General features: G+C 46.2%; 1 protein-coding gene across 2 annotated transcripts in view; it reads left to right on the forward strand.

Moving 5' to 3' along the window:
- The window catches only part of LOC106545075 (phospholipase A2 inhibitor NAI), a 9,104-nt gene extending 5,627 nt beyond the window's left edge, over positions 1-3,477 (forward strand). For both annotated transcript variants that reach the window (XM_087727017.1, XM_087727018.1), the window contains exons 4-6: positions 189-341; positions 2,220-2,369; positions 3,149-3,477. In XM_087727017.1, the coding sequence (XP_087583143.1) occupies positions 189-341; positions 2,220-2,369; positions 3,149-3,288 (443 nt within the window). In that variant the 3' untranslated portion in view covers positions 3,289-3,477. The remainder of the gene's footprint in view (positions 1-188; positions 342-2,219; positions 2,370-3,148) is intronic.
- Positions 3,478-12,144: the final 8,667 nt, after the last annotated feature.

Below are 12,144 nucleotides of genomic sequence, written 5' to 3' on the forward strand. Positions count from 1 at the left end.
GTGGCAAGAGAGGTCGTAAAATGGGGCAAAGCTCACTGAACAGCTGTCTCGTTTATCAGTTTGGGGCTCAACTGTGGTCGTAAGTCGAGGATTGCCTGCTATTTCCACCTAGTCCAGCATTTTAACCTACCAAGGAATCCTTGAATCTCAAATAAAATGCCTTTGTTCTTTGTTTCTCCCCTGTGCAGCCTTTGCGTCTGTCACTTTCACTGCAAAACACTGTGGTGTTTCCGACACTTGCGATCTTGACTACCTGGAGACAACTCTACATGATGAAATAAGAATGAGATTAAAACGAACCTGCTGTACTGGGAGTGAATGCCAAACTCTGCCACATCCAGGTAGGTAGCTCCAGGAAGCCAATCTCCCCCCAACCCCAGGGGACCTGGGGGGTGAAGGAGCCTGTGGGTTGAACTCTAATCTCTTGCAGAGCTGCCCATTTCTGATTTCAACTTTGTCAGCGTGAAGGGCTAAACCTTAACCCTGTACTTAAAACCTCTCTCGCTAAGGAGTGAAAGAAACGCACTTATGCTGGCTGGGGAATTCTGGGAAGTAAAGTCCCCTCATCCTCAAGCTGCCAAGGTTGGGAAAAAAAAAACACTGTACTAGTTTTGCTTAGCCAGAGCAGATCCTATGAACAGAGGCTGAAGATCTGTCTTGAGTTCACCTTCCTGGAGGAGGAGATGAGGAGAGAAGAGAAGAGAAGAGAGGAGTGGAATAGATGAGAGGAGAGGAGAATAGAATGAAATGGAATGGAATAAGGAAAGAATAGAGGAGAGGAGAGTACAGTACAGTACAGTGGTAGAATAGAATAAAATAGAATAATAGAATAGAATGGAATGGAATGGAAGGGAAGGGAAGGGAAGGGAATGGAATGGAATAAGGAAAGAATAGAGGAGTGGAGAGGAGAGTACAGTACAGTACAGTACAGTATTAGAATAGAATAATAGAATAGAATAGAATAGAATAGAATAGAATAGGATGGGATGGGATGGGATGGGATGGGATGGGATGGGATGGGATGGGATGGAAGGGAAGGGAAGGGAATCAAAGGGAATGGAAGGGAAGGGAATGGAATGGAATAAGGAAAGAATAGAGGAGTGGAGAGGAGAGTACAGTACAGTACAGTATTAGAATAGAATAATAGAATAGAATAGAATAGAATAGAATGGGATGGGATGGGATGGGATGGGATGGGATGGGATGGAAGGGAAGGGAAGGGAAGGGAATCAAAGGGAATGGAAGGGAAGGGAATGGAATGGAATGGAAGGAAAGAATAGAGGAGTGGAGAGGAGAGTACAGTACAGTACAGTACAGTACAGTATTAGAATAGAATAATAGAATAGAATAGAATAGAATAGAATAGAATAGAATAGAATGGGATGGGATGGGATGGGATGGGATGGGATGGGATGGGATGGGATGGGATGGAAGGGAAGGGAATCAAAGGGAATGGAAGGGAAGGGAATGGAATAAGGAAAGAATAGAGGAGTGGAGAGGAGAGTACAGTACAGTACAGTATTAGAATAGAATAATAGAATAGAATAGAATAGAATAGAATAGAATAGAATAGAATAGAATAGAATAGAATAGAATAGAATAGAATAGAATAGAATAGGGATGGGATGGGATGGGATGGGATGGGATGGGATGGGATGGGATGGGATGGGATGGGATGGATGGAAGGGAAGGGAATCAAAGGGAATGGAAGGGAAGGGAAGGGAATGGAATAAGGAAACAATGGAGAGGAGAGGAGAGGAGAGTACAGTACAATACAGTGGTAGAATAGAATAGAATAGAATAGAATAGAATAGAATAGAATAGAATAGAATAGAATAGAATAGAATGGAATGGAATGGAATGGAATGGAATGGAATGGAATGGAATGGAAGGGAAGGGAAGGGAAGGGAAGGGAATGGAAGGGAAGGGAAGGGAATGGAATAGAATGGAATAAGGAAACAATAGTGGAGAGGAGAGTACAGTACAGTGGTAGAATAGAATAGAATAATAGAAGAGAAGAGAAGAATGGAATGGAATAAGGAAAGAATAGAGGAGAGGAGAGGAGAGGGGAGGGGAGGGGAGTAGGGTAGAGTACCAGAATAGAATAGAACAGGATAGATTTCTATTCTAGCCTAGCCTTAGCCAATCTGATAAAGCGGGCAGTTACTCTTAGGGAGAGTCAGTGGCACAACTCATTTCCTTGCTCTCATTTTTGACAGTGCTTGAATCTCAAGCCCACGAAGCCAGCCAACCCAACGGACTTCAGTGTCCTACATGCTTTGCACCCACCTCAGTTGAATGCACTGAACACCTGGTTTCCTGCCGGGCATCTGAAAACCAATGTTTGTTTCTAATTGGGAGGCACCAAGGTAAGCACAGGCTCCCTTTGAAATTGTGATTCGGGACTGGGAGGCCAGACTTGAGAAATTTGGGATTTTGGAGCAGTTATTCCGAGCCTCCTTGAACTAGGAGGAGTAGAAGAGATGCAAAATGCAGCCGATCCTAGACGGTACCTATGCTGATAAACAGGGATGCCTTTGTAGTTTCCCAATTAAGCAGCTAAGGGCAGCGTGCCCATCTCTCTATGATTAAAGGCCTATCAAAGTTTCAAAAGACTTAATGGAAGAAAGTAAGATGCCAGCACATGGTAACATCTTAAAAAAAATCTTATGAGCTTTAAGCCTTAACTATTTCTAATTTACAGTTCAAGGTAGGGCAAATAATAAATGCTCAACTAGATAAGCAGGTAAACTATATAATAGTCTACTTTCTCCCTCTCCTTCTCCTTCTTCTCCTTCCCTCCTCCTTCTCCCCTTCCCCATTCCTCCTTCCCTCTTCCCCATTCCTCCTCCCCTTCCGCATTCCTTCTCCTCTCCTCCCCTTCTCCATTCCTTCTCCTCTCCTCCCCTTCTCCATTCCTTCTCCTTCTCCTCCTCCCCTTCCCCATTCTTCCTTCTCCCTTTCCCCATTCCTTCTCCTCTCCTTCCCAATTCCTCCCCCTCCTCCTCATCTCTCCCACCCCCAATCAATTCCTTTTGCCACATTTAGTTTTCCAATTAGAATTTTCAACCCTTTCTCCTTCCCCATTTTTGAAGGATGGGATACTGTAGAGATGTTACTGACTACCATGTTGGTTAATTTTTTTCAGATATCTCCAGAGGGATGTCTTTCAAAGGATGCGTTTCTCAGAGTGTGTGCGCTTTACTTAAGAAGAAGTCCTGGACACTTTATGAGGAATTGGAGCTGGAGGTCAAATGCAGCCCAGCCCTCCCGCAGTCTTCCCACTGAGGTATAACTGCACCCCAAGGCCATTGCTCCACCTGAGTAGAACCTAGGAGCCAACATGGCTCGTTCTGTTTGAGTCGGCTTTCAACAGAATTCTCATCCTTCTGGATGGGTCAAAACGTTTCTCACAATCAATGTGCAAAATTAACTGAGCCATGGTTCAATTCAATAAAGCAGTAACTTTCAAAATAATTCCATTTTGTGTCAGAGTTTGATTTGAGCGAATGCAGAGGTGGGCTGCTGGGGGTTCGCAGGGGTTCAGGAGAACCCCTAGCTAAGATTCTGTGCAGTTCAGAGAACCTCCAAATCCCACTCCTGGCTGGCCTCGCCCTCCTCCCTGCCCCTTCTAGGCATCCCCCACGTGGCCTATTTTGGATGCAGGTAAGTCCAGGGCATGCACGGAGGGCAGAAAAGGACCTACCAGAAGTTTGGGAAGGCCAGAAGGCCTGTGGCATCTGAGGAGACCATTTTTACTCTCCTGGAGGCTCAAGGAAAGCCTCCAGAGTCCAGGGAGGGGAAAACTGCCCCCCTGCTGTGGTGCAGGAGATAGGCTGGGCCACACCCATCATGGCTGCGCCCACGCAGCAACCAGGCAGCAAACCCCTTGCTAAAATTTTTGAAGCCCACCCCTGAGAGAATGACTTTGTGGTGGAACCACCTTTGTGGTGTCAAGTTCACTAACTCTCACTTGTCCTGCTATGACACCACTCAGTGCGGTGCTGATTTGCACTTCTGGTCTGGCCCAGGAGATGACAAGGAAAAACAGGACACCTTCGATTTCAGAAGGGTAGGAGCGGCTGATGACCTCCTCAGAATACCGCTTGGCCACTTGGGAGATGACCTGTTCCACTGTTGTGTGTCAGAAGTAGTGTGTTTCTCTTTCCGCTGGTATAACCAGAACAGTCAAATCCACCTGTGTTGTTTCCTTCTGTCTTACCCAAATGCCTCCACTCCAATTGGCTGGTGGAGATGAGGCCTCCCCAATGCCCTCACCGTCTGCCTTCAATGGCCCCGTCCTTCTGGGCTACTGGCCTACCTGCTATGAAAGGTTGAAGCCAGGTGGTGATATATATATTTTTTAACACATTCAGGCAGAGATGTCCATAAGGTGGGAGGGGGGGGTCAAAACAGTCATGATGATAGACAGAACAGTGGACTCAAAAGCCAGGCAGAGTTTTTGATCCCACCAGGATGCAATCTTGACTTTCTTTTAACCACATTCTGAAGACCTGGAAATAAAGAGAAAGTTTCTGACCGTGAGAGCAATCAACCCATGGGACAGAAGTTGCCTTCAGACATTGTGGGAGCTTCATTCCTGGAAGAGACTCTATCAAAAATGGTGTCAGATCTGCTTATCGGTTCTGTGGGCATGGCTTGGTGGGCATGGTGTGGCTTGGTGGGCGTGGCAGGGGGAAGGATACTGCAAAATCTCCATTCCCTCCCCACTCTGGAGGCAGCTAGAGGTGGCATTTGCCGGTTCTCTGAACTACTCAAGATTTCCGCTACCGGTTCTCCAGAACCTGTTAGAATCTGCTGGATTCTACCTGGTGCAGGGTTTGGACTAGATGACCTGCTACAGGGGTGTCACACTCAAGGCCTGTGGGCCAAATCCGGCTCGTGGTGTGCTTAAATCCAGCTCACAGGGCAGGGCATATCCAAGAACTGGCTTGCGGTGCTTCTGCCAGCTAAAACTGGCTCCGTGCGGATCCCCATTGGCCCGGTTTTTGGCCTCCATGCAGCATTCTCCTGGCCCAAAATGGGCCAAACGGGGGCCTCATTTTTGGCCTATTATTGTCTGGCAGAGTGTTGCCATGGAGGCCATGGAGGGCGAAAATTAGGCCGAACAGGTCCCCCGTCCCATTTTGGCCAGCAGGGTCCTTCAGGAGTCGTCCGTCCCATCTCCCCTCATTGCTCCCTGCCGACCACCCCCCACCGGCCCATGGAGGAGAACTGCAATGCTGATCCAGCCCTAGAAGAAATCCAGTTTGACACCCCTGGCCTACAAGGCCCCTTCCCATCCTCTTAGTCTGTAAGACCTCCTGGTTTAGTAGACCCACTTTTTAAAAGAGAGGCCTCACCTCTTTTGTTTCTCTGCTTGATTTAACTGTGGAATTGACAAAAGTCCCGCCCTGATTTTTTCCATTCATTTTATTCTATTTTAATTTAATGGAGATGCCACCCTTCTGGCTTTGAAACTGAGTCCAAAAGAGTTGTGGGGACGGAGGTTCACCCATCTTAATCTCCCTGAGGTTGAGGGAAACTGCTTTATCCACACAAACGCCAACATTCGGATAGTGCTTGGCTTGGCTAAACTGTTCGTTTAGCAGCTGCACAGAGTTACAAGGGGACGGAAGAAAGTGATTTATGAGCAGTCCTCATATTTCCCGCCACAGTGGGATTCAAATAATTTAACAACCGGTTCTCTGCCCTAATGACCATCTGGGTAGGTGGGGCTCGGTGGTCATGTGACTTGGTGGGTGTGGCTAACTCAATGTCACTCAGGTCGATGGGCGCTTCGCCTTAGCTGTGACAATGTAATAAGGATTAACTGGACAGGCAGTTTCCGTAAGCAGGGCAATAAAAATTAGGCTAGAAACACCAGAATGTTTCCTTCCTGTCTTCCTTACAGAATTAGCCCTGGAAAGTGGGGAAAAAAACAAAAGGAGATTTCTTCCAATAACCGGTTCTCCGAACTGCTTAGAAAGTTACCAACCGGTTCTCTGCCCTGATGACTGGTTGGGTGGGCATGGCTCGGTGGTCATGTGACTGGGTGGGCGTGGCCAACTCATCACTGGTGTCAATGGGCACTTCGGCTTAGATGATCTAATGTGATAAGGGTTAACCGGAGAGGCAGTTTCTGTAAGCAGGGCAATAAAGATTAGGCTAGGAACATCACCAGAATGTTTCCTTCCTGCCTTCCTTACAGGATTAGCCCTGTAAAGTGGGGAAAAAACAAAAGGAGATTTCTTCCAACAACCGGTTTTCCAAACTGCTTAGAAAGTTACTAACCGGTTCTCCCGGATAGGTGCGAACTGGCTGAATCCCACCACAGTTTACGGCCATTGCAACCAGCATGTGTTTACGATGGTTGTGGTGTCCATGTGATCACAATTTGCAGCTTCCCCTCCCAGCTACTGACAAACAAAGTCAACTTGACTTTGGAAGAAAAAGAAAAAGTTCAGAGAAGAGAAACTAAGATGATCAAAGGAGGCTGGAGGCCACGACATATGGAGAAGGGCTGCAGGATTTGGGTTTGGCTCAGTGGTGGGTTTCAAAAAATTTTGGAGCCTCTTCTGTAGGTGTGGCCTGCTTTCCAGGTCCACTGGTGGAACCTCTTCTAACCGGTTAGGTAGATTTGATGAACCGGTTCTACCGAATAGGTGCGAACTGGTAGGAACCCACCTCTGGCTTGGCTGGTCTAGAGAAAAGAAGAATTAGGGGTGGCGCGGTAGCAGTATTCCTCTGTTTGAGAGGCTGCCACAAAGATGAGGTGGGGTCAAATTATTCCCCAAAGTGTCAGAAGGCAGGACAAGAAACAAGAGTTGGATTGGAAACAAATCGACCTGGAATTAAGGAGAAACTTAACTAACAGCGAGGACAATTAACCAGTGGAACCGAAGTTGCCTTCAGAAGTTGTGGGCACTTCATCACTGGAGGTTTTTAAGAGGAGACTGGACAGTCACTTGTCTGAAATAGCAAAGGTTTTCCTGCTTGAGCAGCGGGCTGGACTAGAAGCAATTAGCAATTTCATAAATTTGTATACCGCCCAATCCCGTAGGACTCTGGGCGGCTTACAACAAGATAAAAATAAGAATTAAAAAAATAACGTGAGATATAATTTAAAAAACAGCACACCATACATTCCATTTAAGTGGGGCTGGACCTTGTTCAGCAGCCCCAGGCCTGCCGGAACAGCCAGGTTTTAGTGGCTTTTCAGAAGGCCGAGAGAGTGGTAATGGTCTGGATCTCTACGGATAGATCGTTCCACAGGGCCAGAGCAGCTACAGAGAAGGCCCTCCTCTGAGGAGCCACCAGCCGGCATTGTCTGGACAACGGCCCCCCGAGAAGGCCCAATCTGTGAGATCTGTGAGAAGACCTCCATGGCCCCTCCCAGCTCCTTCTCTATTCTATTTATTCTTAAAAATTCTCCAGTGATGAAGCACCCACGATTTCTGAAGGCAAAGCTCTTCCCTGGTTAATTGTCCTCACTGTTAGGAAATTTCTCCTTCATTCCAGGTTGCTTCTCTCCTTGATTAATTTCCACCCCTTGTACCTTCTCCTGCCCTCCGATGCTTTGGAGAATAATTTGTGGCAGCTCCTCAAATACTGCAAGATTCCTATCATGTCACACCTAATTCTTCTTTTCTTTAGACTAGCCAGACCCAAAACCTGCAGCTGTTCTTCCTATGTTTTATTCTCCAGGCCTTTGGCCATCTTAGTTGCTCTTCTCTTAACTTTTTCCCAGTGACCAAAATCGGTTGCAGTATTCCCTGTGTGGTCTTACTCGGGCTTTATAAAGCAGTATTAATACTTCTCAAGGTTTTTTTTTTATTCTGTGCCTCTGTTTATACAACCCAGGATTGTATTAGATTTTCAGGCTGCTGCTGCACACTGCTAGCTCATATTCAAGTAATCGTCCATTAGCATGCCAAGATCTCTCTCACAGTTACTGTTTTTAAGCCAGGTCTCCCCGAATGTGCTTATACCTTTGATTTTTTTTTCTGCCTAAATGTAAAAATTTGCTTTTCTTTGCATTAAAATTTCTCCATATTAAAATTAAAATGAAGAAGGAGGAGAAGAAGGAGAAGGAGAAGGAGGAGGAGGACGAGGAGAAGGAGGAGAAAGAGGAGAAGGAGGAGAAAGAGGAGAAGGAGGAGGAAGAGGAGAAGGAGAAGGAGGACGAGGAGAAGGAGAAGGAGGACGAGGAGAAGGAGAAGGAGGAGAAAGAGGAGGAGGACGAGGAGGAGAAGAAGAAGGAGGAAAAGGAGAAGGTGGAGGAGGCAGAGGAGGAGGAGGAGGAGGAGGAGGAGGAGGAGAAGGAGAAGGAGAGGAGGAAGAAGAAGAAGAAGAAGAAGAAGAAGAAGAAGAAGAAGAAGAAGAAGAAGAAGAAGAAGAAGAAGACGACGACGACAACATTGGGCATTATTCAAGTCCCTTGTTTAGCAGTGGAAATTACCATTATCTACATGGCATGGAACACAGAGTTCTGTGATGTCCATTTATATGTTTGTGTTGTGTATGCCAAACATGGATCCAGCAGATACGTGGCTTTGCTAGCTCTCTCGCTGTGCTAATATTAACTTTGGAAGATGGAAACATGGGTGCAAGACCACCAATTACACCACCCTTGGCCAAAACAAATGAAACCTTCATGATAGAACATCGTGATTCTGGAAAGTCTAATGCCACATAGATAACTGACTCTTAATATAGATACAACCCGTAAATTATTAGTGAAGTTCAAGCTTGGACTCATGGCCCATGTTGCAACGGAGGCCACATGAAATAGCTTGCAGAGGGTGGAAAGTCCCTGAAAGGATGCCCAAAAGCCTCCTTACCAAGCTAACCCGTTTTCTGACATTGGCTGTTAAAAGCAAGCATCACCGGTAATCCTCAACTTATGATCAACTCATGACCAATGGGACCAGGATTCCCACTGCTAAGCAAGGTGGTTGTTAAGTGAGTCACACCTGATATGACAACCTTTTTCCCCCTGCAGTTAAGTACCCTAGATAGGATAACAGAATAACAGAGTTGGAAGGGACCTTGGAGGTCTTCTAGTCCAACATCCTGCTTAAGCAAGAGACCTTATATCGTTTCAGACAAATGGCTGTCCAATCTCTTCTTTAAAACCTTTAGGTTTGGGGCATTCACAACTTCTGAAGGAAATCCATTCCACTGATTAATTGTTCTAATTGTTAGGAAAGGTCTCCTTGGTTTTAGATTGGTTCTCTGCATCTCATTTAGAGTTGTCCCATTCCATCCTGGGGATGGCTGATGGTTTGAGGGCAGTCATTGCAACTTGCTAAATATTTAGCCTTGTTAACTCTGATTTTATTTTTACTTGTGATTTGTAAATTTCAATCTTGTTTTCAACACTGTCTTCAAGAAAATTCCTACACTTAGGTAAGAAAAACCAAAAGTACATACCGTATATACTCGAGTATAGGCCGACCTGAATATAAGCCGAGGCACCTAATTTTACCACAAAAAACTGGAAAACGTATTGACTCGAGTATAAGCCTAGGGTGGGAAATGCAGCAGCTACCGGTAAATTTCAAAAATAAAAATAGATACCAATAATGTTTTTGAATATTTATTTCAAAGAAAAACAGTAAACTAGCAGTGTATTCAATGAAATACTTCACTCACCTCATGATGCTGATGTCCCGCTGTGATGATGATGTCCCGTGCAGCCGCGGGAGCGATGTCCCGCCTCCTATGACACACGGCACAGTGATTCCTACCATTGGATCACTGTACCAGAGGAGGTGGGACATCGCTATGTGGCTGCTTGCCATAACAAGGAGGAGGTGGGACATCGTTGCAGAGCGGCAGGAGGGGGAGGAAGGGAAATCGTAAGACAGCCCTGCATTACATTAGAACGTGAGGAGGGGGGATGGTGCGCTGCGCGCCGCGCAGCAAACTGACACAGAGGGAGGGGAAACTCACAGGGGCGCCGGGCCATTCACGAGCATCACCCAGCGGCATGGCCCCGCCCCTTTTTCTCCTCCATTTCGGGCAAATTTTTCACTGACTCGAGTATAAGCCGAGGCGGCTTTTTTCAGCCCAAAAAGTGGGCTGAAAAACTCGGCTTGTACTTGAGTATATACAGTATATAAACTGGGTGGAAACCAAGCTTAATAGCAGCGACTGTGAGAGGGATCTTGGAGTCTTAGTGGACAACCAGCTAAATATGAGCCAGAAGTGTGTAGCGGCAGCCAAAAAAGCCAATGCAATCCAAAGTTGCATTAACAGAGGGATACAATCAAGATCAAGGGAGATACCTCTCACAGGTCTCCCCGAATGTGCTTATACCATTGATTTTTCCTGCCTAAATGTAAAAAAATTGCTTTTCTTCGCGTTAAGATTTCTCCATATTGAAATTAAAATGAAGGAGGAGAAAGAGAAGGAGAAGGAGAAGAAGGAGAAGGAGAAGAAGGAGAAAGAGAAGAAGGAGGAGGAGAAATAGGAGATGGAGGAGGAGGAGGAGGAAGAGGAGGAGGAGAAGGGGGAGAAATAGGAGAAGGAGGAGGAGGAGGAGAAGGGGGAGGAGGAGAAAGAGAAGGAGGAGAAAGAGGAGAAGGAGAAGGAGGACAAGGAGAAGGAGGAGGACGAGGATGAGGAGATGGAGGAGGAGGAGGAGGAGAAGGGGGAGAAAGAGGAGAAGGAGGAGGAGAAGGAGGAGGACGAGGACGAGGAGGAGGAGGAGGAGGAGAAGGAGGAAAAGGAGGAGGAGGAGAAGGAGGAGGAGGAGGAGAAGGAGGAGGAGGAGGAGGAGGAGGAGGAGGAGAAGGAGGAGGAGAAGGAGGAGGAGGAGAAAGAGGAGAAGGAGGAGGAGGTGGAGGAGGAGGAGGAAAAGCAGAAGGAGGAAAAGGAGGAGGAGGAGGAGAAGAAGAAGAAGGAGGAGGAGGAGGAGGAGGAGGAGGAGGAGGAGGAGGAGGAGGAGGAGGAGAAAGAGGCTTAATAGCAGTGATTGTGAGAGGGATCTTGGAGTCTTCGTGGACAACCAGCTAAATATGAGCTAGAAGTGTGTAGTGGCAGCCAAAAAAGCCAATGCAATCCAAAGTTGCATTAACAGAGGGATACAATCAAGATCAAGGGAGATACTAATACCACTCTATAAAGCCCTAGTAAGACCACACTTAGACTACTGCATCCAGATTTGGTCACCACACTATAAAAAAGATGTTAAAAGACTAGAAAAAATGCAGAGAAGAAAGAGCAACCAGGATGATGAGGGGACTGGAGGCTAAAACATATGAATATTGGTTACAGGAACCAGGCATGGCTAGTCCAGAGAAGAGAAGGAACAGTGGAGACACAATAGCAGTCTTCCAATATTTGAGGGGCTGCCACAGAGAGGAGAGGATCAAGCTATTTCCCAAAGCACCTGAAGGCCAGACAAGGAATAATGGATGGAAACTGACCAAGGAGAGATTCAATCTAGAAATAAGGAGGAACTTTCTGACAGTGAGAACAACCAACCAATGGACCAGCTTTCCTTTGGAAGTTGTGGGGGCTTCATCATTTCAAACTTTCAAGAAGAGACTGGACTGCCATTTGTCAGAAATGGTGTAGGATCTCCTGCTTGAGCGTAGGGTTGGACTAGATGACCTATAAGGTCCCTTCCAACTCTGTTAATCTGTTAAATCTGTTAAATTTGCTTTTCATATCATTTCATGATGTTGTTTGGGGAAAAAACTCAAGAGTCATTTAGGGCGAGACGGGCAATGTAGAAATTTGGTAAATGAATGAATAAAATCAAGGTTAGGTGCTTAGTCTGGGGTGACTCATCACTGAGTCCTTGCTAATATTCTCTTGAGGCCGGAACTGTTTGACTAATGATGACGCTTCTCTGGTTACTGACCTCCACCTGGTTTATCTTGAGTTGGCCCCAGGACTTCATTGTTTGACTTGATGGCTTCTATTGGACTTTGCTTACAGTAGAGATAAAAAGGTAAAATCCAATGGCTTGAGCCAATGTCAAGAATATTGGAGTTTTCAAGGCTATGGCTTCAGCATTGCACATTTTCTAGATGGTCACCAAAGTTGAAACGGTCTTCGGTCAAGCCAACTTTATGCTTGCTTTTGGATTTGTGGGCTGGCCCTACATTATGGGGAGGGGTTTCCCATTTT

This window comes from Thamnophis sirtalis, unplaced genomic scaffold, assembly GCF_051295495.1.
Source record: "Thamnophis sirtalis isolate CommonGarterSnake01/CBP01778 unplaced genomic scaffold, rThaSir2_p1.2 scaffold_13, whole genome shotgun sequence".
In the NCBI taxonomy this organism is placed as follows: domain Eukaryota; kingdom Metazoa; phylum Chordata; class Lepidosauria; order Squamata; family Natricidae; genus Thamnophis; species Thamnophis sirtalis.